Below are 24066 nucleotides of genomic sequence, written 5' to 3'. Positions count from 1 at the left end.
ACAACACAGATGCAGAAGAGACTATTTCAAAAAACGTTTCAGTTTTACAAGATGAAAAAATGAAAAGGAGAAACCTCCCCACACAACCGAGGGCACTATCTTGTTTTGGACTAGGAAGTCATATTATACTGTGTTGATACTCTTCCTATTATCCCATCCCCACAGCCTCAGAAGGCAGCCCCGTAACCGAAGGCCACCTCTTGCGGGTGCAAGCGTCGCCTCCGCAACCGCACCCACGGCGCACGCCCGGTAGGCGGGACGGAAGCCTGTCGGATGTCGCGAGAGTTCCCAGGCGGTAGGCGGCAGCGCCGGGAGAGAAGCGCCGTGTAGCCGCGCTTCCGCAAAGATGGCGGCGGCTGCGGGGAGCTGCGCTCGGCTGGCGGCCTGGGGCGGAAGACTGCGGCGGGGGCTCGCTGTCAGCCGAGAGGCTGTGCGGAGTCCCGGCCCTTTGGCAGCAGCAGTGGCCGGCGCGGCCCTGGCAGGAGCAGGAGCGGCCTGGCACCACAGCCGCGTGAATGTCGCGGCGCGGGATGGCAGTCTCACAGTCTCCGCACAGGTACGGGACGAACTCCTTCTGCTAGCCCCAGTCAAGCTCCTCCCTCCCCTGACGCCCTTTGGCGGGGAGTGGTTTGGCGCTGGGCGGCTCTCCCGGAGCCGTGGGTGGAGGTGCCGCTGCGGATCGGGGCGCCCTGCGACTGGTGGGACTCGCTCCTTCCTGGACTGGTCCCCGGCTTGAGCCCCCGAGGGCCTTCGAGGCTGGTGACTGGAGATTCTGCTTCCCTTGGGAGAACCCCGCGGACGCTGAACACCACGGCCCACAAACTGGCCGCACTAATTTAGTGGTGATGAGCGTAGACATGTCTTAATTCGAGGCTCCTAATTCAGAATCTCACTGCGCCTCGCCCCTTGCTCCCTCTCTGGTCAGTGAAGTGGCATTCACATCCGCAGGTGGTTTGCGTCCAGTTACCCCTGAGGGATATACCTTTGTTAACCTTTGCAACTAAGTTTTACGAGCTTTTCTTTGTATAGCATGATGACGTTCTGTCGATTGCTTTTTTAAGTCACTAATGTGTCAGCCATAAAAATTAACCAGTTGATTTCCAGATTTTATTATCAACTTTAAGGAACATTATTGCATGATTATAAACCTTAATATCTTAGTGGACCATAAGTTCTAAGCAAAAATTGCTCCTAAAACCGCCATCTATTAAAGATAAGAGTCTGTCGGGCACGGTGGTACACGACTTTAATCCCAGGGCTTTGGGAGGCCGAGGCGGGTGGATCATTTGAGGTCAGGAGTTCGAGACCAGCCTGGCCAACATGGTGAAACCGCTCCCCACCCCAGCCCCCCCGTCTCTACTAAACAGTTAGCTGGGCGTGGTGGCGGGAGGCTGAAGTAGGAGAACCGCTTGAACCCGGGAGGCGGAGGTTGCAGTGAGCCAAGATCGAGCCATTGCACTCCAGCCTGAGCTACAAGAGCGAAGCTCCGTCTCAAAAAAAAAAAAAAAAAAAAAAGATTCAAGTTCCCTATTTCAAGATAAATAATGTGGTAACGCATTTGAAAAATTTGAATGCGTAGTACTTTAAAATTTTTGTAGACTTAGTAAGTTTTTACATATGAGCTTTTTTGAAAATTAAAAGTAGTATTATTTTTTTAGATTTACATTATGCCTTTCTAGCGAAAAACTCAAGGAACATTCGGATACAACAAAAAAGAGAGGAAAGGCCTTGTGAATTAAAATTAAGTATTGGCAAGTGATATTGCTTGTTTGTATTAACACATAATTATAATTACATTGTAAATATATATAATGGAAAGATCTATCATCTAGTGTTTTTATAGCATTTTTGTGAATCTTGTGGCAAAGAGTTCAGTGTATTCATCATTAGTTTCTCTCCCCTTGATTCATCCTGGTTTTTTGTTTTTTTTTTTTTATTTTTGAGAGGAGTCTCGCTCTGTCGCCCAGGCTAGACTGCGGTGGCGCTATCTCGGCTTACTGCAAGCTCCGCCTCCCGGGTTCACGCCATTCTCCTGCCTCAGCCTCCCAAGTAGCTGGGACTACAGGCGCCCGCCATCGCGCCCGGCTAATTTTTTGTATTTTTAGTAGAGACGGGGTTTCACCGTGTTAGCCAGGATGGTCTGGATCTCCTGACCTCGTGATCCGCCCGCCTCGGCCTCCCTAAGTGCTGGGATTACAGGCATGAGCCACTGCGCCCGGCCGATTCATCCTGTTTTTAAGTCCCGTAGATTAATCTTCTCCGGAGTATCACTTTAACCACACAGTGTACCCTTCTTCAGAAACCAGTAGTGTCTCATTTTGCCGAGAGTAAAATGCACATTTTTTTTTTTTTTTTTTTTGAGACGGAGTTTCTCTCTGTCGCCCAGGCTGGAGTGCAGTGGCGCGATCCCGGCTCACTACAACCTCTTAACTCCCCGGTTCAAGTGATTCTCCTACCTCAGCCTCCCGAGTAGCTAGGATTACAGGCATACGCCACCACGTCCGGCTAATTTTTTTTGTATTTTTAGTAGAGCCGGGGTTTCACCATGTTGGCCAGGATGGTCTCGATTTCCCGACCTCGTGATCCGCCTGCCTTGGCCTCCCAAAGTGCTGAGACTACAGGCGTGAGCCACAGCGCCCGGCCAAAATGCACATTTTAAAACTTTGTCATTCAGAGCCTTTTATACTCACACTCTGACATGACACTACTCAGGCACCTTCCCACTAAAGTGATCCACTCACTATCCCTAGAACAAGACTTAAATACCACTCACCTGCCAGCTGCAATTTGTAGACTCTTGATTTCACTTATCCATCTAATTGTTTTTTTTTTTTCTGGCCCACTTCTAATCTTTCTCCTTTTAAATCCCTGACTTGACTCTAAAAGCTTCACACTAGTGTAGTTATTTTGGATTCTCTTCCCAACTCTCAGCTCTCCTTCCCTGTAGCTTTCTAAGTTTAATCTTAGCTAAAGTAATACAGAAACCATTTTATTATCAATTGTTTTATAAGGTCTGTTGGCATAGCGTTTGCCTGATCTGCTATTGGACCAAGACAGTGGTTCTCATCCTTTTGCCACCACGGTGGACATTCCTTTCAGCATCAGTGGCTGAATACAGGAAGGATTGAGAGGACCTATAGCTTGAAAACTTTGCCTTCACCTCAGTGATTTTGATACATTTCCCTAAGAGGTGGGCCTGTTAATTCTCCTCTACCACCACTACTTTAGGGACAGGTGTGCATAGTTGAGCTAGATATATACCAGAATTTTGGCTTGTGATGAATCTTTCATTGCAATAGAATGTTATGCATTAATATAGTTACATTGGTATTCCAAGTTGGTAAACTCTTCCTGACGTGGCCCTATAATAATAGTGGATATGTCCGGCCGGGCCTGGTGGCTCGCGCCTGTAATCCCAGCACTTTGGGAGGCCCAGATGGGCGGATCACGAGGTCAGGAGATCGAGACCATCCTGGCTAACACAGTGAAACCCCGTCTCTACTAAAAATACAAAAAATTAGCTGGGCGTGATGGCGGGCGCCTGTAATCCCAGCTACTCGGGGGCCTGAGGCAGGAGAATGGCGTGAACCTGGGAGGCGGAGCTTGCAGGGAGCCGAGATCCCGCCACTGCACTCCAGCCTGGGCGACAGAGCAAGACTCCGTCTCAAAAAAAATAACAATAATAATAGTGAATATGTCCTTCATTTTCAGTCATTACACTTAAGTGCTTTTTTCCAATAAAAATATAAATTTATATTAATGGAGTCCTACACTTTCCTAGTTCCCATTGTGACCAACAGCTTGCATTTGTGAGGGTCAATCAGGAATTAAGGGTAGAGTTTCATGTCATGAAACAGTAGATAAATTGGAACCTTCCTTTTTTCTTTACTTTCTTCCTTTCACAAGTACTGAAATCTTACTCTGTGCTAGACAATATGCCAGGAGCAGGGATTAGAGACACAGTTTATGTGCTTACAGTTTAATGGGGAAGGGCAGTTTTAATACAATGTGATAAATGCTGTGGTAGGGTTAAATACTGGGTGCTGTGGAAGCATAGTGGAAGGGTATTTCACACAGTCTTGGTTTCCTGAAGGAATTATGTGTAGGTTGACACCTGGAGGGTGATTGCAAGTTTGCTAGGCAAAGAGAAGGGGAAGAGTTTTGTAGGCAAAGGAAATAGCTTTACAGAGATCTGGAAGTAAGAGTTTGACTCAGCAGAGTAAGAGCTGCAAAAGATGGGGTTCAAAACTGGGTGTGAGCAATGGCTGGGAATCAGATCATTAAGTGTCCCATAAGCCATGTGACAGGAATTTTTATCTTGAGGACAGCAGGAAGCCATTGCAGGATTTCTCAACCCTCATGGACCCCCATATGTCCATGCATAGAATTTAGGGGATCCATGAACTTAGAAAAAAGATTACATTTTTGTTTTCATTGACAAAATTTCATTGATAAAAATTGTGTTTCATTTTTCTCATAAATTGTTTAATGTTTTCTTCATTTAATGAATATAGGCAACAAGCTATAGTGGTATTACAGTAACTGCCTTTGTCATCAACAGAAATCTCAGATATTTTCCTACTATATTAGAGTTGTTATAAGTATTTCAGAGTATCACTTCTTCAAAATGAAAGCACTTTTTAAACCTGCCACCATATCATGTTATTTAATGCATAAATAAGTTCGTGTAATACTATATCACAAATTTGTTTCTGACCTTTGGAAAGAGTATTGGGACTTTAGTAAAGGGAGTGAATTGAAAACTAGATTTAGGGAGCTGTTGCAGTAATTCAGGAAAGAGTTGATGATAGCTAAATTAATGGATGAATTCAAAAGACATTTAAAAGATAAATTTGTAAAGACTCTGAATTGCAAGTCTATGTATGGTATTGTTACACCTGGCCAACAAAATAGTGCCTCCTACAAAGAAATTCTTAGTGGAGCTTGTTTTAGATCATGTCAGCACATCAGTTATTTCTATGTAAACTGCTGCTTTTAAAACAATATTTGAAAACTTTTCTAAGCTTTTAGTATTACTCCCATTACAATGTTATATTTGATTCAGACATGTAAAATCAGAAATCATAGAAGGGAGGAGACAGACTTATTCTGTTGTTCCAGTCCATTCTGCTATAAAAGGATAGCTTCATTCTTAAGCCTTGATAACATTTTTTGAAATTATAAAATGTTATTTCAATGGAGAAGGGAGGTTTAGGAGCTAGAGAGTTTTAGAGTTGCAAAGGTATAAGTGTACTTCTTTCCTGCAGGAATTTAAATAATAGAAGTGTTAAGGCAGTGGTCCCCAACCTTTTTGGCACCAGGGGCTAGTTTCATGGAAGACAGTTTCTCCACTGATGGAGGTGGGGGTGGTTTCGGGATGTAACTGTTGCACCTCAGATCATCAGGCATTAGTTAGATTCTCATAGGAGTGCAGTTCACAATAGGTTTTGCGCTCCTGTCAGAATCTAATGCTACTGATCTGACAGGAGGTGGAGCTCAGGCAGTAATGCTCTTTTCACCCACCACTCACCTCCTGTTGTGTGGTCCAGTTCCTAACAGAACATGGACCCTAGCTGGTCCATGGCCCATGGGTTAGGGACCCCTGTGTTGTGGTTACTATTGTATTTCGTTATTATAAGCTAGAATCATATATTGGCAAATCCAAACTGATTAAAACAAACCTCCATATCACTAAGTAGATACTCAACAGTAGATGATCAGACTAAAAAACTTTCTGAACCATTACTTTTTTTTTTGGAGACAGAGTCTTGCTCAGTCACTCAGGCTGGAGTGCAGTGGTGCAATCTCGGCTCACTGCAACCTCCGCCTCCCGGGTTCAAGCAGTTCTCTGGTCTCAGCCTCCCGAGTAGCTGGGACTACAGGTGCATGCCACCACGCCCAGCTAATTTTTGTATTTTTAGTAGAGACGGGCTTTCACCATATTCGTCAGGTGGGTCTCGAACTCTTGACCGCAGGTGATCCGTCCACCTCAGCCTCCTAAAGTGCTGGGATTACAGGCATGAGCCACCGCGGCTGGCCCTGAAATTATTTTATATACTTGTTTATTTTGTCTTCCCTTACTAGAATGGCCTCTTGTCTTTTTCATCTCTGTATTCTTAGTACCTAGAATAATCGCAGCCACGTAATGGCACATCATAAATGTTTATCTAGGGTGAATGAATGAACTGAAATGCATTAGATAACAAAGTGACCTTCTCTAACTTCGGTTTGATTGGCATTTATAGAAATATTAGACAACCAATATCTAGAAGTGGTTAGAATCAGCTAAGTTACTAACTGTCTCAGATATATTAAATTACACACTTAGAGCCATAGAGATGTGTCATCCCATATTCCCATTAGAAAACATAAGTAAATAAGAGACTTTGCTCTTATCTGCTATGTCCCAAGGGCCTAGAAAAAAGTCTGGCACATAGTAGGTGCAGTAAATACTTATTGAATGGGTGAATTAATTGATGACATCTATAATGTTTTAATAATAGATATACCTTTGTCTCTGAAGTTTAAAGATGGGTCCATTTAACCTGTGACTACATATAAGATTGCATTTTTAATATAATTAACATTTATATTTGTCTTTATATAGCAAGATTTTGTCCTTTGCTATCACATTAAAATATCAAATACTCATTTTAGAATTTAAATAAGATTAGTTATATTTTCATTTCAATTGTTGAGATGCTTCAACTGGTAAACCTCAAGCCAATTAAATTATTTTTAAATTTGGAAAATAATCCTGACATGGCAAAAACCAACTATATTAATAAACTATTTTTGCATTTTAGTCAAATGCATGTTACACATTTTACACCAACTGAAGATATAAATATAACAAGCTTTGTATCTTAACAATTGGCTGAAAATCCTCTTAGCAAGAGAATGGCTTTGGTTTACATACTATGTGTTTGAGGTAGAGAGTAAGCCCTATAAGAACCTGAATGTGAGGCCGGGCATAGTGGCTCACGCCTGTCATCCCAGCACTTCGGGAGGCCGAGGCGGGTGTATCGCTTGAGGTCAGGGGCTTGAGACCAGCCTGGCCTACATGGCGAAACCCCATCTTTACCAAAAATACAAAAATTAGCCAGGCACGGTGATGCATGCCTGTAGTCCCAGTTACTTGGAAGGCTGAGGCAGGAGAATCACTTGAACCCCGGAGGCAGAGGTTGCAGTGAGGCAGGATCGCGCCACTGCACTCCAGCCTGGGTGACAGAGCCAGACTCTGTCTCAAAAATAAAAAAAGAACCTGAATGTGGCTGACCTAGGCTTCAGGGGTGAGAGAAAGCTGCTTTGCATAATGCAAGCAGAAGAATTTGGAGCATATAAGGAAGTGTGGGGGGAAGTGAGTACTGGGAGTGGAGATGGATGGAGAAGGAAGGACAGGATTGGAAACGCAACTCTGTAGTCTTAAGATCTCCCCTTCTTTCGGCCCATCTTAAGTAAAGTCTAGCAAATGCACAAGTGCTTCAATAGAGTTGCACAAGGCTCCCGTGGTTTTAAGCAGAAGTAGCACTGAATGGAAGTGATAATCAAAAGACAAGACATGGAGAATGTAAGTACCTCCATTGCCCCAGTTCTTAGCAACACTCCTGGAAGGATTTTGAATATTCCTAGATTGTGAAATTAAAGGTAGGATTTATCTCTATCAGAGTCCAATAAGGAGACAGAAATCAAACCAGTAATTTGAAGAAGGAAATTTAATGTAAAAAAGTAGTAGAAGGTGATTGACTACTAAGGGAGTAATACTCACAGGGGTCCAGAAGTAGCAGGTGTCAAAAAGTAGCTACTGCCTATAGGCTGAAGGAGAGTGGACCGTGAAGGAACTAAAGACTTAGGAGAGGTATCCTCCTCCACCTCAAAGCAGAGATTCAGCCTTTTTCAAGAAGCTGTGCCTATCACAAGAATATAAAGCCTGCTGCAGCTGAAGAAACTTGTCACATGGCACAGTCCACAACTAGTCTGTAGAAGGAGCCTGCCATTGGTGGAAGGGGTGAGTGGGCTGGAACTAGTGTGCAGTATTGACCTGCTGGGTGGGAGAATGTGGCCTGAGGGCCTGGCTTAGAGCTACCACAGAGGTGGTGCCCTGGAGCAGCTCATAGCTGCAGCCTGGTGGGTTGTGTGTGGCCTAAGGACCCCTAGAGCTGCCGTGGAAGCTGTTCATTAAAGCTGTTTGGAAGCCACCCACCAGTGTGTCCTGAAGGTGCAGCTGAAGTCACTATACCTGCCCACCAGAACTAATTGGAAGTGGTTCTGGCTGGTCTGTGAGGGCCTTTGGGCTCCAGTTCTGAATAACAAAAGGTGGACTGAGACCTGAGAGGAAAGTGCCTTTTTGGCTCTGTTGTCTTGCAGTGTCACTCCCATGCCCTCTATGGACAGAGTTATCCCAGCTGGCAAAGGAGAAGAGTTTACAGAGTCCAGCTCTAGTATCACCAAGCAAAGAACTGTGGATTTTAGCTGGGAGACAATAAATTGATAACCGGTATACAATTCTAGAGAGTTTCACCCAGGTTTCAAGAAGCAAGGAAACCCCCAGTTGACTACTTGCAATGGTACAGGGTAAAGATTTTCTTTTCTTTTTTCTTTTTAACTTTCTGGTTTTTATTCTTAAAGTTTCCAATTTTGTCTTTAGTTGCTTTTTCTTTATTCTAAAAAACAAAACAGAACAAAAACAGGATACGTGTGCAGAACATGCAAGTTTGTTACATCGGTATATGTGTGCCATGGTGGTTTGCTGCACCTGTTGACCCATCCTCTAAGTTCCCTCCCCTCAATCCCCACCCCCCAACAGGTCTGGGTGTGTATTGTTCCCTTCTCTGCATCCATGGGTTCTCAATGTTCAGCTCCCATTTATGAGTGAGAACATGTGGTGTTTGGTTTTCTGTTCCTGTGTTAGTTTGCTGAAGATGATGGCTTCCAGCTTCATCCATGTCCCTGCAAAGGACATGATCTCATTCCCTTTTATGGCTGCATAGTATTCTATGGTATATATGTACCACATTTTCTTTATTCAGTCTGTCATTGATGGGCATTTGGGTTTGTTCCATGTCTTTGCTATTGTAAATACTGCTGCAGTAAACATACGTGTGCATGTGTCTTCATAGTAGAATGATTTATATTCCTTTGGGTATATACCCAGTAATGGGATTGCTGGGTCAGATGGTATTTCTGGTTCTAGATTCTTGAGGTCGCCACACTGTCTTCCACAATAGTTGAACTAATTTAACTCCCACAAACAGTGTAAAAGTGTTCCTATTTCTCCACGGCCTCGCCAGTATCTATTGTTTCCTGACTTTTTAATAATCACCATTCTGACTGGCATGAGATGGTATCTCATTGTGATTTTGATTTGCATTTCTCTTAATGACCAGTGATGATGAGCTTTTTTTCATGTTTGTTGGCCGTGTAAATGTCTTCTTTTGAGAAATGTCTGTTCATATACTTTGCCCACTTTTTGGTGGGGTTGTTTCTTTTTTTCTTATAAATATGTTTAAGTTTCTTATAAATTCTGGATATTAGACCTTTGTCAGATGGGTAGATTGCAAAAATTTTCTCCCATTCTGTAGGTTGCCTGTTCACCCTGATGATAGTTTCCTTTGCTTTGCAGAAGCTCTTTACTTTAATTAGATCCCATTTGTCAGTTTTCGCTTTTGTTGCAAGATGATAGTTTCCTTTGCTTTGCAGAAGCTCTTTAATTAGATCCCATTTGTCAGTTTTGGCTTTTGTTGCAATTACTTTTGGCATTTTTGTCATGAAGTCTTTGCCCATGCCTGTGTCCTGAATGGTATTGCCTAGGTTTTGTATTAGGGTTTTTATGGTTTTGGATTTTACATTTAAGTCTTAATCCATCTTGAGTTAATTTTTGTATAAGGTGTAAGGAAGGCGTCCAGTTTCTGTTTTCTGCATAAGGCTAGCCAGTTTTCCCAGCACCACTTATTAAATAGGTAATCCTTTCCCCATTGCTTGTTTTTTGTCAGGTTTGTCAACGATCAGATGGTCGTAGATGTGTGGTGTTATTTCTGAGGTCTCTGTCCTGCTCCATTGGTCTATATGTCTGTTTTGGTACCAGTACCATGCTGTTTTGGTTACTGTAGCTTTGTAGCATAGTTTGAAGTCAGGTAGCATGATGCCTCCAGCTTTATTTTTTTTGCTTAGGATTGTCTTTGCTATATGGGGTCTTCTCTGATTGCATATGAAATAGTTTTGTTTTGTTTTTTTTTTAATTCTGGGAAGAGTGACAATGATAGTTTGATAGGAATAGCATTGAATCTATAAATTACTTTTGACAGTCTGGCCATTTTCACAATATTGATTCTTCCTATCCATGAGCATGGAATGTTTTTCCATTTGTTTGTGTCTTCTTTTATTTCATTGAGCAGTGGTTTGTAGTTCTCCTTGAAGAGGTCCTTCACATCCCTTGTTAGCTGTATTCCTAGGTATTTTTATTCTCTTTGTAGCAGTTGTGAATGGGAGTTCATTCATGATTTGGATCTCTGCTTGCCTATTGTTGTAAAGGAGTGCTTGTGATTTTTGCACATTGATTTTGTATCCTGAGACTTTGCTGAAGTTGCTTATCAGCTCAAGAAATTTTTGGGCTGAGATGATGCAGTTTTCTAAATATAAAATCATGTCATCTGCAAACAGAGACAACTTGACTTCCTGTCTTCCTATTCGAATACCGTTTATTTCTTTCTCTTGCCTGATTGCCCTGGCCAGAACTTCCAGTACTCTGTTGCATACGAGTGGTGAGAGAGGGCGTCCTCGTCTTGTACTGGTTTTCAGAGGGAATGCTTCCAGCATTTGCCTATTGAATATGATATTGGCTGTGGGTTTGTCATAAATAGCTCTTATTATTTTGAGATATGTTCCATCAATACCTAGTTTATTGAGAGTTTTTAAACAGGAAGGGGTGTTGAATTTTATCAAAGGCCTTTTCTGTATCTATTGAGATAATCGTGTGGTTTTTGTCTTTGGCTCTGTTTATGTGATGGATTATGTTTCTTGATTTGCGTATGTTGAACCACCCTTGCATCCCAGGGATGAAGCCGACTTGATCGTGGTGGGTAAACTTTTTGATGTGCTGCTGGATTGATTGGGTTTGCCAGTGTTTTATTGAGGATTTTTGCATCGATGTTCGTCAGGCATATTGGCCTTATGTTTTCTTTTTTTGTTGTGTCTTTTCCTGGTCTTGGTATCAGGATGATGCTGTTTTCATAAAATGAGTTTGAGAGGAGTCCCTCCTTTTCAGTTACTTGGAATAGTTTCAGAAGGAATGGTACCAACTCCTCTTTGTATTTCTGGTAGAATTCAGCTGTGAATCCGTCTGGTCCTGGGCTTTTTTGGTTGGTAGGCTATTAATTACTGCCTCAGTTTCCCAGCTTGTTATTGGCCTATTCAGGGATTCAACTTATTCTTGATTTAGTCTTGGTTAGGTGTGTGCGTCCAGGAATTTATCCATTTCTTCTAGATTTTCTAGTTTATTTGCGTAGAGGTGTTTATACTATTTTCTGATGGTAGTTTGTATTTCTGTGGGGTCAGTGGTGATATCCCCTTTATCATTTTTCATTGTGTCTATTTGATTCTTCTCTCCCTTCTTCTTTATTCTAGCTAGTGGTCTATCTATTTTGTTAATTTTTTTCAAAAAACCAGCTCCCGGATTTGTTGATTTTTTTTTTTTTTTTCCCTGTTTTGGAGGATTTTCTTGCCTCCATTTCCTTCAGCTCTTCTCTGATCTTAGTTATTTCTTGTCATCTGCTAACTTTTGAATTAATTTGCTCTTGCCTCTCTAGCTCTTTTAATTCTGATGTTAGGGTGTTGATTTGAGATTTTTCTAGCTTTCTGATGTGGGCATTTAGTGCTATAAATTTCCCCTTTAACATTGCCTTAGCTGTGTCCCAGAGATATCTCTTTGTTCTCATTGGTTTCAAAGAACTTGTTGATTTCTCCCTTAATTTCATTATTTACCCAGGAGTCATTCAGGAGCAGGTTGTTCAATTTCCATGAAATTGTGTGGTTTTGAGTGATTTTTTTAATCCTGAGTTCTTATTTGATTGCACTGTGGTCTGAGAGACTGCTGTGATTTCAGTTCTTTTGCATTTCCTGAGGAGTGTTTTACTTCCAATTATGTGATCAATTTTATAATAAGTGCCATGTGGCTCTGAGAAGAATGTATATTCTGTTGATTTGGGGTAGAGAGTTCTGTAGATGTCTACTAGGTCCACTTGATCCAGAGCAGAGTTCAAGTCTTGAATATCCATGTTAATTTTCTGTCCCATTGATCTGTCCAATACTGACAGTGGGGTGTTAAAAGTCCCCCACTAATATTGTGTGGGAGTCCAAGTCTCTTCTCTTTGTAGGTCTCTAAGAACTTGTTTTATGAATCTGGGTGCTCCTGTATTGGTGCCTATATATTTAGAATAGCTCTTGTTGAATTGTTCCCTTGACCATTATGTAATGCCCTTCTTTGTCTTTTTTCGTCTTTGTTGATTTAAGGTCCATTTTGTCAGAGACTAGGATTGTAACCCCTGCTTTTTTTTTTTTTTTTGCTTTCCATTTGCTTGGTAAATTTTCCTTCATCCCTTTATTTTGAGCCTGTATGTGTTTTTGCATGTCTCCTAAATACAGCACACCAATGAGTCTTGACTCTTTATTCAGTTTGCCAGTCTGTGTCTTTTTATTGGGACATTTAGCCCATTTACATTTAAAGTTACTATTGTTATGTGTGAATTTGATCCTATCATCATGATGCTATTTAGTTATTTTGCACACTAGTTGATGCAATTTCTTCATAGGGTCATTGGTCTTTATATTTTTGTGTTTTTGCACTGGCTGGTATCGGTTCTTCTTTTCCATATTTAGTGCTTTTTGTTTGTTTGTTTTGTGTTTTTTTGTTTTTTGAGACAGAGTCTCGGTTTGTCACCAGGCTAGAGTGCAGTGGCACAATCTTGGCTCACTGCAACTGTGTCCGGAATTGGTGGGTTCTTGGTCTCACTGACTTCAAGAATGAAGCCGCGGACCCTTGCGGTGAGTGTTACAGCTCTTAAGGTGGCGCGTCTGGAGTTTGTTCCTTCTGATGTTCAGATGTGTTCGGAGTTTCTTCCTTCTGGTGGGTTCGTGGTCTCGCTGGCTCAGGAGTGAAGCTGCAGACCTTCGTGGTGAGTGTTACAGCTCTTAAGGCGGCGCGTCTGGAGTTGTTCGTTCCTCTCGGTGGGCTCGTGGTCTCGCTGGCTTCAGGAGTGAAGCTACAGACCTTCGCGGTGAGTATTACAGCTCATAAAAGCAGTGTGGACCCAAAGAGTGAGCAGTAGCAAGATTTAGTGCAAAGAGTGAAAGAACAAAGCTTCCACAGTGTGGAAGGAGACCCGAGCGGGTTGCCACTGCTGGCTCTGGCAGCGTGCTTTTATTCTCTTATCTGGCCCCACCCACATCCTGCTGATTGGTCCATTTTACAGAGAGCCAAGTGGTCTGTTTTGACAGGGTGTTGATTGGTGCGTTTACAATCCCTGAGCTAGACACAAAGGTTCTCCAAGTCCCCATCCAGATTAGCTAGATACAGAGTGTCGATTGGTGCATTCACAAACCCTGAGCTAGACACACGGTGCTGATTGGTGTGTATACAAACCTTGAGCTAGATACAGAGTGCCGATTGGTGTATTTACAATCCCAGAGCTAGACATAAAGGTTCTCCAAGGCCCCACCAGAGTAGCTAGATACAGAGTGTCGGTGTATTCACAAACACTGAGCTGGACACAGGGTGCTGATTGGTGTGTTTACAAACCTTGAGCTAGATACAGAGTGCCAACTGGTGTATTTACAATCCCTTAGCTGGACATAAAGGTTCTTCAGGTGCCCACCAGACTCAGGAGCCCAGCTGGCTTCACCCAGTGGATCCCACGCCGGGGTTGCAGGTGGAGCTGCCTGCCAGTCCTGCGCCGTGCACCCGCACTCCTCAGCCCTTGGGTGGTCGATGGGAGTGGGCGCCCTGGAGCAGGGGGCAGTGCTCGTCGGGGAGGCTCGGCGGCACAGGAGCCCATGGAGAGAGTAGGAGGCTCAGGCATGGCTGGCTGCAGGTCCTGAGCCCTGCCCCGTGGGAAGGCAGCTACGGCCGGGTGAGAAATCGAGTGCAGCACCAGTGGGCTGGTACTGCTGGGGGACCCAGTACACCCTACGCAGCCGCTGGCCTGGGTGCTAAGCACCTCATTGCCCAGGGCCAGCAGGGCCGGCCGGCTGCTCCCAGTGTGGGGCCGCCAAGCCCACGCCCACCCGGAACTCCAGCTGGCCCGCAGGCACCGCGCAGCCCTGGTTCCCGCTGGCGCCTCTCCCTCCACACCTCCTTGCAAGCTGAGGGAGCCGGCTTCGGCCTTGGCCAGCCCAGAAAGGGGCTCCCACAGTGCAGCGGTGGACTGAAGGGCTCCTCAAGTGCCGCCAAAGTGGGAGCCCAGGCAGAGGAGGCGCTGAGAGCGAGCAACGGCTCTGAGGACTGCCAACACGCTGTCACCTCTCACAACCTCCACCTCCTGGGTTCAAGCAATCCTCCTGCCTCAGCCTCTTGAGTAACTGGGAGTACGGGCGTGTGCCACCACACCTAGCTAATTTTTTGTATTTTTAGTAGAGACGGGGGTTTCACCATGTTGGCCACGATGGTCTCAATCTCTTGACCTCCCAAAGTGCTGGGATTACAGGCGTGAGCCACCACGCCCTACCAATTCTTATTTTCTAACCTTTTAACGTTTTCAGTTCCTGGGTGTGAAGAATAAGAATAGGAACATGTTTTAATGGATGTTTTATTTTGTTTAAATTTTGAAAGTAGCCACAAAAAGAAGATTTATTTTTAAACAAGATATTTGATATCATGCTTCTTTTAGGAGCTCTTGCAGGGCAGGCCTGGTGGTAATGAAATCACTCAGCATTTGCTTGTCTGGAAAGGATTTTATTTCTCCTTCGCTTATGGAGCTTACTTTGGCTGAATATGGAATTCTGGGTTGAAAATTATTTTCTTTAAGAATGTTGAATATTGGCCCTCAGTCTCTTCTGGCTTGTAGAGTTTCTGCTGAGGGTTCCACTGTTAGTCTGATGGGCTTCCCTTTGTAGGTGACTTGGCCTTTCTCTCTGGCTGCCCTTAGCAGTTTTTCCTTCATTTTGACCTTGTAAAATCTGATTATGTGTCTTGGGGTTGGTTGATCTTCTCATGGAGTATCTTAATGGTGTTCTCTGTATTTCCTGAATCTGCATGTTGGCCTGTCTTGCTAGTGTTATATATAAAGTTTTGGTGCTGCAAAAGAAATAGCACCCGAATATAAAATTTTCTTTTAATTCTCAGCAAGGCAAGGTACTTCTGTAGAAGGATGTGCCCTTACGGATGGGACAATGGTGAGCCCACACTTGGACAAGGGAGGGGAAGAGGTTCTTGTCCCTGATGCGCATGACCCTTGCTGCTGTATTGTTCCCCTATTGGCTAGGGTTAGACTGCACAGGCTAAACTAATTTCAATTGGCTAATTTAAAGAGAGTGACTGGGTGAGTGGTTTGGTGGGAAAAATGGTTATGACAGAGCAGGTGATCAGAATCATGAAGTCAGGGTGGAGTAGGTAATCGGAAGGAGTCAGGGTGGAGCAGGTAATCCGAATGAGTCAGGGTGGAGCAGGTGATTGAAATGAGTCAGGGTGGAGCAGGTAATTGAAAAAGGTGGCTTTATGAGGAAGTTAAGTTTAAAAGTAGAAGGCAAAGAATTGAACATACTGACATATTGATTCTTTGAAAAGAAATTTAGAACTCATTTCTAATAACCCCTCCCCTTGTATTTCCTTAACAGCTTTCTTTTCAAACTTTTTAAACATGTCTTGGCTTAGTTGTTTTGCTTGATTTTCCAAAAGAAGAAGCTTCTCCGGATAAGGTGGAGGATAGTTAAGGGAGGTTTTAGTAAGTGCCGTTTTTATGAGCCTCTGCATCAACCTACGGATGCATGGTATGACACAGCACCTGACAAGAATAAGTACACCCATTACGGCTGTGAAGGAAATAAGAATTGAGGCTATTATTCCTTTCCATTTACCAAACCACTTTTCTAGCCATCCTGTAAAGGGGTCATTTACCCCTGAGCTGCAGGCTAACTCATTGGACAGAGAAGTCAGACCTTGCAGTGCCTTTGTTGTCCTTCCATTAGGGGCAGTGTTCTTTAGGATGAAGGTGCAACGTTGAGTTTTAATCATGATGCAAACTCCTCCTGTTTCTGCTAATATCATGTCTAAGTCTATCTTATTTTCCCAAGCCATCTGTCTAGTAGCCCTTAATTGTTCAGCTATTCCTTTAATAGCATTTTTAGTGTAGTTAATAAATCGCTGTTGGTTGTAGTAGATGTGGTTTATCCAATCTACATTTTTATTGTTACCTATCAAAATACTGACTTAAATCCTGCAGCTGTTTGATTTTGGGCTTTAAATTGATCTGGTATTCCCCGTGAGATTCTAATTGTGTCTAAATAGACCTGAGAGTCGAAAGATCCAAGGGGCTTCTCTTGCTTTACGATGTCTTATTTTTCCTTCCTCTGGTTGATGAGATGCCAGGGTGAAAGGGATAGCCAATTGGACTAAAGCACAAGTGCCACTTCTAGTTATTCAGCAGAGTGTCCAGTAAAGGTCCACCACAATACCACCACACATCTGCTTGGGGATGAACAAGGGCTGACTCATTGATAAGCTCTTGAAAATTCTTAAGCTCACTGCATCCTCCAGGTCTCCACGGAACACTAAATTTCCTCCCTGTTGTGAAGACACGAAGTGAACTTAGTGTTGGGAGATGGAAGCTAGATGGCCCTTGGGGGCTGACCTGCAGGGTGCTGGACTTCGGGATATAGGAGAGAGAGCTTGGCACAACTTATTACTCCAGGCTGTAGAATCCTGGAAAAGAACTACCATGCAGCCCACACCTAGTCGACTGGAGGACCACCTTAGTGGAAAGGGGACAATTTGGGCCTCTGGCCTGCCATGCACACAAGCATAACAATTGCTTTTGTTTAACGTGTGGATGGAATACTTGATCCATTCCAACCAGGCATTTGCATCTTGGTATCCTGTCTTAATTGCCAAAGTTTCTTTTAAGTCTTTAACTTCTATGATCCTCTAGTAAAATGAATGTATGATTTTAGGAAATTACAAAAACCCATTGGGGCAGTCCATCCTTGCTCTTTAGAGGTCCACAGAATGTTGGACCAACTATGGCATAAAAGCTCTACATTGGGGGGCAAGACTCCTGGTTGACACTGGGGTCTGTATTGAAATGCTGAATTTGATATTATTTGCTTAGTAAAATTTAAGTTGGATGTCTTTATGTTCAGAGAAAGCAGAATGCCTCCACCTATGCAGTTCGAAGTCTGACTTCTTTGAATCTATCAAAAAAGAAAAATCAAGATTCAGTATTCACTGAAATGTCATCTACTTAAAGTGCACATTTAGTTTTTAGTATCTTATAACTACCATTCAAAAGTACTTATACCTAACTATTCAGCTTTTATTCATCATTTTACTAACACTTAGTATAGTCCCTAATTCGTGATAGGTACTAATTAATGACTTAAGTGAGTGAGTGGTTGAATGAATGGTAAGAGTGTACAGCTAAAGCTGTGCTTAAAATGGCTAAATTCACTTTAAAATCAGCATGCTTTTCCTCCGATCTACAATCCATTCATATTGTTCCTATGCCTACTTGCATTTGCAGTTTTAAAGCATTTTCACCTATCACTGAGTAGTGGCTACTCTCCAGATCTTCCATAATTTACGTTTGGTTGATGTTTCCTCATGATTCATGCACTTTTTTCACAAATACCACTAAAGCCATGCTGTGTTCTTTTCAATGCATCATATTAGGAGGTACACAAATTAGATTTCTACTGGTGATAATTACAATTACTTTTATCATTTGGTAAGAAGACATCTGTCAGGTTTCTTCATTAAAAATTTAAAAAGTACTTTATACTCAATAAGTATTTTGTGGGGAGATAATTTTGTGGCTTCATAGGGCTTTGTCCTCTCCACTGTTTACTCATTTATTCATTTATATCTACGGACTCATGGATTCCCATTTTACTCAAAGAGTTTCCATTTATTTTGATACTCAATCGCCCCATATGTAACCAGTCTCCTGAAAGCTGGTGCCTTGAATACTCGGTTCTCTCCTCCCCTCATCCCTGGCAAAGGGGAGGAAGGAAGAGAGGGTGCAGCCAAGTCTTGATTAACCCATCTGAGATGTACAAAATGACAGATAATTTTCCTAGGATATAGATTATACTCTCTGAAATGTCAGACAAATAATGTTAATAATGGGAAAGAGGGAAGAAGATGCCTGGGAGAGCATCTTCTAGGAAAACAAAATTAAGCATCTTCTCTCACCAACTTTAATGCATCATTTTTACATACTGTATTTAAATGTTTGTATATTTATGCTGACCTTGATACTAGAAAGATTTAAAGTGAGTTAGAAAAATGCTGCTGCAAGTTAGAATTTTTAAATGGAGAGAAAAATGAGAGTAATAAACATAAGCTTAAGCTATAAAGAAGGCTAAAATATATGCTGTAACACGCCAGGTGTGTTGGCTCCCGCCTATAATCCCAGTGCTTTGGAGGCCGAGGCAGGAGGATTACTTGAGGCCAGGAGTTTGAGGCCAGCCTGGGCAATACAGCAAGGTCTCGTCTCTACAAAAAAATAGGAAAAAAAAATGGCCAGGATTGGTGGTGCGCGTCTGTAGTCCCAGCTCTTTGGCAGGCTGAGGTGGAAGGATCTCTTGAGCCTGGGAGGCTGAGGCTGCAATGAACCATGATCACGCCATTACATTCCAGCCTGGATGGCAGAGCAAGACCCTATCTTTAAAAAAACAAACAAAAAACACAAGTAGAAAAGTTGGATTTTCATAGCAGCAAGGATATTTTTTCTGTTGCAACAGGAATGAAAGCAGAGGGTATGATAAATCCTAGAAGCTGATTGTAGACTAATTCTACATTTTCCTTCTATTAAAAAAGGCTTAAAGAAAAAAACTGATAGTGAACTGCTCTGAAAAAGAAATAGATTCAGAGATCTGTAATCGTCAGAGGGATCTTAATCGCTACTGGAGCGGGTAACCCAGATAGTTAGGGGGAGAGGGGATAATTTACAAAGCTGTGAAACTGAACCATGAGAGCTGAGATGCAACAATTATGATGAATATAGGACCAATTGCCACAAACTTCTAATGGCTTTCTTCTAGTGAGTCAGCTAATTGGGTTTTTTTAATGTTGCTGTAAAGTATTATCTAAAAAATGTTTTTTCATAAACCTTGGTATTTGAGTTTAATACAAGTAATATATTGGGCATTAAATTTAAAAATTATTAAAATTCTAAAAATAGAGAATACTAGATGGTTTGCTTTTCTTTGATATTATTTAAATTCATATTTTGAACTCATTTTTTATTTTGTAGTACAATCTGACTAAAAGAGATGATTACAAATTTTAAATAAAAGCAAGAAATGTGGACCATTATGTTTAAACAAGCAGAACTATATTATTAATAACTTAGGAAGTGAATTTGCAGTTTCATTAGTTGTAGAATCTCTTTATTGCATGTCAGTGAATATTTTAAACACTCAATGTAGTTAATAAGATGGATCTATTTTAATTTGCTATAAGAGCCCTAATCATAAAATTAAATTGGCATTGTTTTCTTTTATTTCAAGCTGACTATAGATTTGTAGTGATTATTTTTGTGAAAAAGAAAAAATATATATGCTAATAGGACATTAACAATAGGTAAAACTGGAACTTATTGGAGTGTACTGCTAGTATATTTGTGCGCAGTGCATTGGTTTAATGACAGTACATGTAAAATTGGTAGGCCAAGAGCAGTAAACTTTATAGCAACGTACGGAAGTTTAATAACCATGAAACGTTGTAATCCCAGTGAAGACTAAAGCTTTCTTGCAACAGTAAAGGAAGAATGCAAAGAAGTTTTTATACTTTATTGCCTCAGGTAAAAATGTCTGTAGAGACAGGTGATGACAAAGCTATGATGTTAATAAGCCCAAATGGAAGTCAAAAATCAGAGTTGTAAATGGCTAGATTATGAAAAGAGAGATGACAAAGTTATACCCTGTAATTAGATGTAATTTGTGCTTTTGGCATAGCTGTTTGTCCTGCGTGAATGAGAGGTTGTCTTACTTTCCTTCATTGTATAATAGGACAGTAGTTAACGATCCTATTGTAAATCTATACTTTACAGTGACTTTTCTGGGGGAAAGAACAACAAATTGTAATAGCAAAGTATATTTAACCTTTTCTTTTGCATTTATATTGTTTAGGGGAATCCAAGTAAATATTACTGTTTGTTCCTGTTCTATAAACCATGTGTTTTAGTAGCTAGTATATACAAATTATGCTTCTGTTACTGTGAATTTTGGAGTTTTATGAATTACAACAGTGCATAAACATACCGTAAGCCACTAATAGTAGCAGTATGTGAATTTAAATGTTTTATTTATAGTTTAAAAAGCAGTAAATATTTGGTAGAGTAAATTAGTAAATATATTGTCTCAACTTCATAAATAACATTATTAAATGTTTTCAGAGTGTAAGTGATTTCAATATAAAAATAATACTTAATGAATCATATTTTTTAAGTATAGCCTGGACTTAAAATTTTCATAGACATCTATGAAAGTTCCATAGATATGTGGTTCCATAGATAGTTCATAGATATTTCTAAGGAAATAAGGTGTTATAAAATCTGAAATTTATCCACATGGATATCATTTGCTTTGTGTGTTGTGTGCTAGAAACTTGTATACCTTAAGATCACAGGCATCTTTGTCCTCAGTCCCTCATCACTTAGCTGTATGTACCCTGGAAATGCAAACCTTTTTTTTTTTTTTTTTTTTGAGACGGAGTCTCACTCTGTCACCCAGGCTGGAGTGCAGTGGTGTGATCTCGGCTCACTGCAAGCTCCGCCTCCCGGGTTCACACCATTCTCCTGCCCCAGCCTCCCGAGTAGCTGGGACTGCAGGCGCCCGCCACCACGCCTGGCTACTTTTTGTATTTTTAGTAGAGACGGGGTTTCACCCTATTAGCCAGGATGGTCTCGATCTCCTGACCTCGTGATCCACCTGCCTCTGCCTCCCAAAATGCTGGGATTACAGGCGTGAGCCACCGCGCCTGGCCAAGGCAAACCATTTTTAAAATTAGGCAAAATGAACCTTAAATATGAAAGCACAATGTGTTTCCACAAACTGTTCCAGATATTTCAAATGAAAATATGAGTAATGCAGCACATCTACTGTTTGAAATTATGTCATTTTTCTCATTCACTAGTATATACAATTAGAAGATTATATACAGTGAGAAGCTGTAAATGGGTTGATTTCTATGTTTCTTAAATGTCAGGAGATTAAATCACACTGTTGAGTGTTTTAAGGACAAAAACTTTTTCAGTTTAACTTGGTCATAATTGCCCAATTAAGAAACCAGCTCAAATCAGCACATTTTCAATATGGCTCTGCCTCCATTCAGACCCAGTCCTGGGAAGTTCTGGAATGCTTGGAATGCTCCAGGATTGAATTCCAGGTCAGGGAACTGCTCTTTCGGTGATGGTAGTAGTACTGCTTTGACTGTTGCTTTAGCGGGAGCCCCATGGATGGAGCTGTGACTGCCCTACTGCAAAGGAAAAACAGGAAACAGCTGAGCACTTCCCAAAGGCTCATTTAATTACCAGATGATAACTGATCCAGCTGTCTACATATGTTGAAGTATATATAACTTATCTGTCCTAGTAGTTCCTATTCTCAGACATACCAAGTGTAAGATACTTTAATGGCAAGCCAGAAAATAAGGATTATGAGGAAGCATTGGGGTTTAACCAGGAAACCGTTGCAATACAAAGAAGGCAATCAGTAGTGTATGTTACAGAGACACACTTTTATTTTTTTAAAAACTTAATACTGACTGATCACTTTTTATCAGTGATTGAAGCATGTTTATTTATTTAATACTGCAACTTTTTGGTTTTTGTTTTTGTTTTCTACTTACAGAGACAAGGTCTCACTCTGTCACCCAGGCCGGAGCATAGTGGTGCAATCATATAGCTCAAGGCAAACTCCTAGATCCAAGCAGGCCTCCCTCCTCAGTCTCTCAAGTAGCTAGGGCTACAGGCACAAGCTAGCCCAGCCTTTTTGTTTTTAAACTAGTACTTTGTATTTCATTAGTAGACTTGACCATTAGGCAGTGCTTAAATCCATCTTAAATTATAGTCTTAAAAAGATTGCTTCCTGAAACACTGAAGAAATGGTTATTAATGAAGTTTCCATGACACAAAAGAAATAGCACTCGAATATAAATTTTTCTTTTTAATTCTCAGCAAGGCAATGTACTTCTACAGAAGAGTGTGCCCTTACAGATGGAGCAATGGTGAGCACACACTTGGACAAGGGAGGGAAAGGGGTTCTTATCCCTGACGCACATGGCCCCTGCTGCTGTGTCGTTCCCCTATTGGCTAGGGTTAGACCGCACAGGCTAAATTAATTCCAATTGGCTAAAGAGAGTGACGGGGTGAGTGGTTTGGTGGGAAAAATGCTTATGGCAGAGCAGGAAATTGGAATGAGTCAGTGTGGAGAGTGAGCAGATAATTTGAGTCAGGGTGGAGCAGGTAATCGAAAAAGGTTGCTTTAGGAGGAAGTTAAGTTTAAAAGTAGAAAGCAAATAATTGAACGTACATATTCTTTGAAGAGAAATTTAGAACTCATATCTAACAAAATAATATTTTATTATAATTACTGAAATCTTTGATATATATCAGGAAGGGGGCTAGAGCTGTTGCTTGTTTCTCAATTCTTTTTTAAAAATTACTTATGTTGGCTTTTTTTCTTATTGAAATACGTGTATATTATAGAAAAATTAGGGGAAAAGTCAAAAGGAAACTTGTAAAAACCATCCTCTTCTTATGATGACTTGAGAAGACTAGTTACTGTTAAAAGTTTTGGCTGTTGTATCTTCAGTAGATAGGGTTTTTTATAGAAATAAAGCTATTAGTGCTGAAGCTAAGACATGATTATTGTAGTTCCACATTGTATCATTAGAGGGAAAGTGAGCTGTCCAGGCCCTTTTGGAGACTAGCCCTTGCCCCTGTCTCCTTGCTCTCCAGTCTCTTGTCACCCATATTTCTCTTTAGTTGTTTCTCTACTAAAAGCTATAAGTATTTATCATACTTAATGTGATGGCCGCTTTCTTATATAGAACAGGGGAAGGCACCCCACAGTGGCTTTGTTGCCACATCCAGGAAAAGGTATAGTGAAAACAAAAATCAGAATTATGCAGATATGCATGTAAGGTTTTGTTAAAGACCAAGCTTTTATTCAAAAATTTTGTGTAGCAATGATTTCCTGTAGTTCTTTGCTTTATTCGTGCTAGATAGCAGTTGTGTGTATTCTTTATTTTAATTAATCTGCTTTAGCTGGTGACATTTTTAGACGACCTGGAATTAATAGATTTTACATTTCATACTTAGTCATGTTGGGGAAGCTCTTTTCACTTAAATTTTAAAAGAGACCTTTACTACTAGATATCAAAAAGGGACTGAGTCAAATATTCATCTCAGCTGTTTAAACTTCATTAACTGTGTACATTATTCTAACATGTGCAGTACTTAAAATTGAGACATTTTATTTTACTAATTATTGTATTTTACCATTTTATCATTCATCTTTGTCATTTTTCCTTATCTTTGAATAGGGTGTGAATCTGATTATGTGGTAAAAGTTACATACTCTTTCCCAAAAAAAATGCACAAACATGTTTCACACAGATTTCAGGGAGTTGTGAACCCCAGAAGTATGATTATGTCAGGTAAGGTTAAGAACCTCTGCTGTAGGCAGAGTAGTGGCTTACACCTGTAATCCCAGCACTTTGGGAGGCCGAAGTGGGTGGATCACTTGAGGCCAGGAGTTTGAGACCAGCCTGGTCAACATGGTGAAACCCCATCTCTACTAAAAATACAAAAATTAGCCTGGCGTGGTGGTGCATGCCTGTGATCCCAGCTACTC

The 24066-nt window shown here is 41.4% G+C and overlaps 1 protein-coding gene across 1 annotated transcript in view; it reads left to right on the top strand.

Annotated features, from left to right (window-relative positions):
* Positions 1 to 240: 240 nt before the first annotated feature.
* MICU2 (mitochondrial calcium uptake 2) overlaps positions 241 to 24066 on the top strand; it is a 111967-nt gene continuing 88141 nt past the window's right edge. Inside the window, exon 1 of the mRNA XM_054446304.1 lies at positions 241 to 556. Coding sequence (XP_054302279.1) covers positions 347 to 556 — 210 coding nt within the window. The 5' untranslated portion in view covers positions 241 to 346. The remainder of the gene's footprint in view (positions 557 to 24066) is intronic.

This window comes from Pongo pygmaeus, chromosome 14, assembly GCF_028885625.2.
Source record: "Pongo pygmaeus isolate AG05252 chromosome 14, NHGRI_mPonPyg2-v2.0_pri, whole genome shotgun sequence".
NCBI lineage: Eukaryota > Metazoa > Chordata > Mammalia > Primates > Hominidae > Pongo > Pongo pygmaeus.
This window is presented reverse-complemented; position numbering and strand designations above follow the sequence as displayed.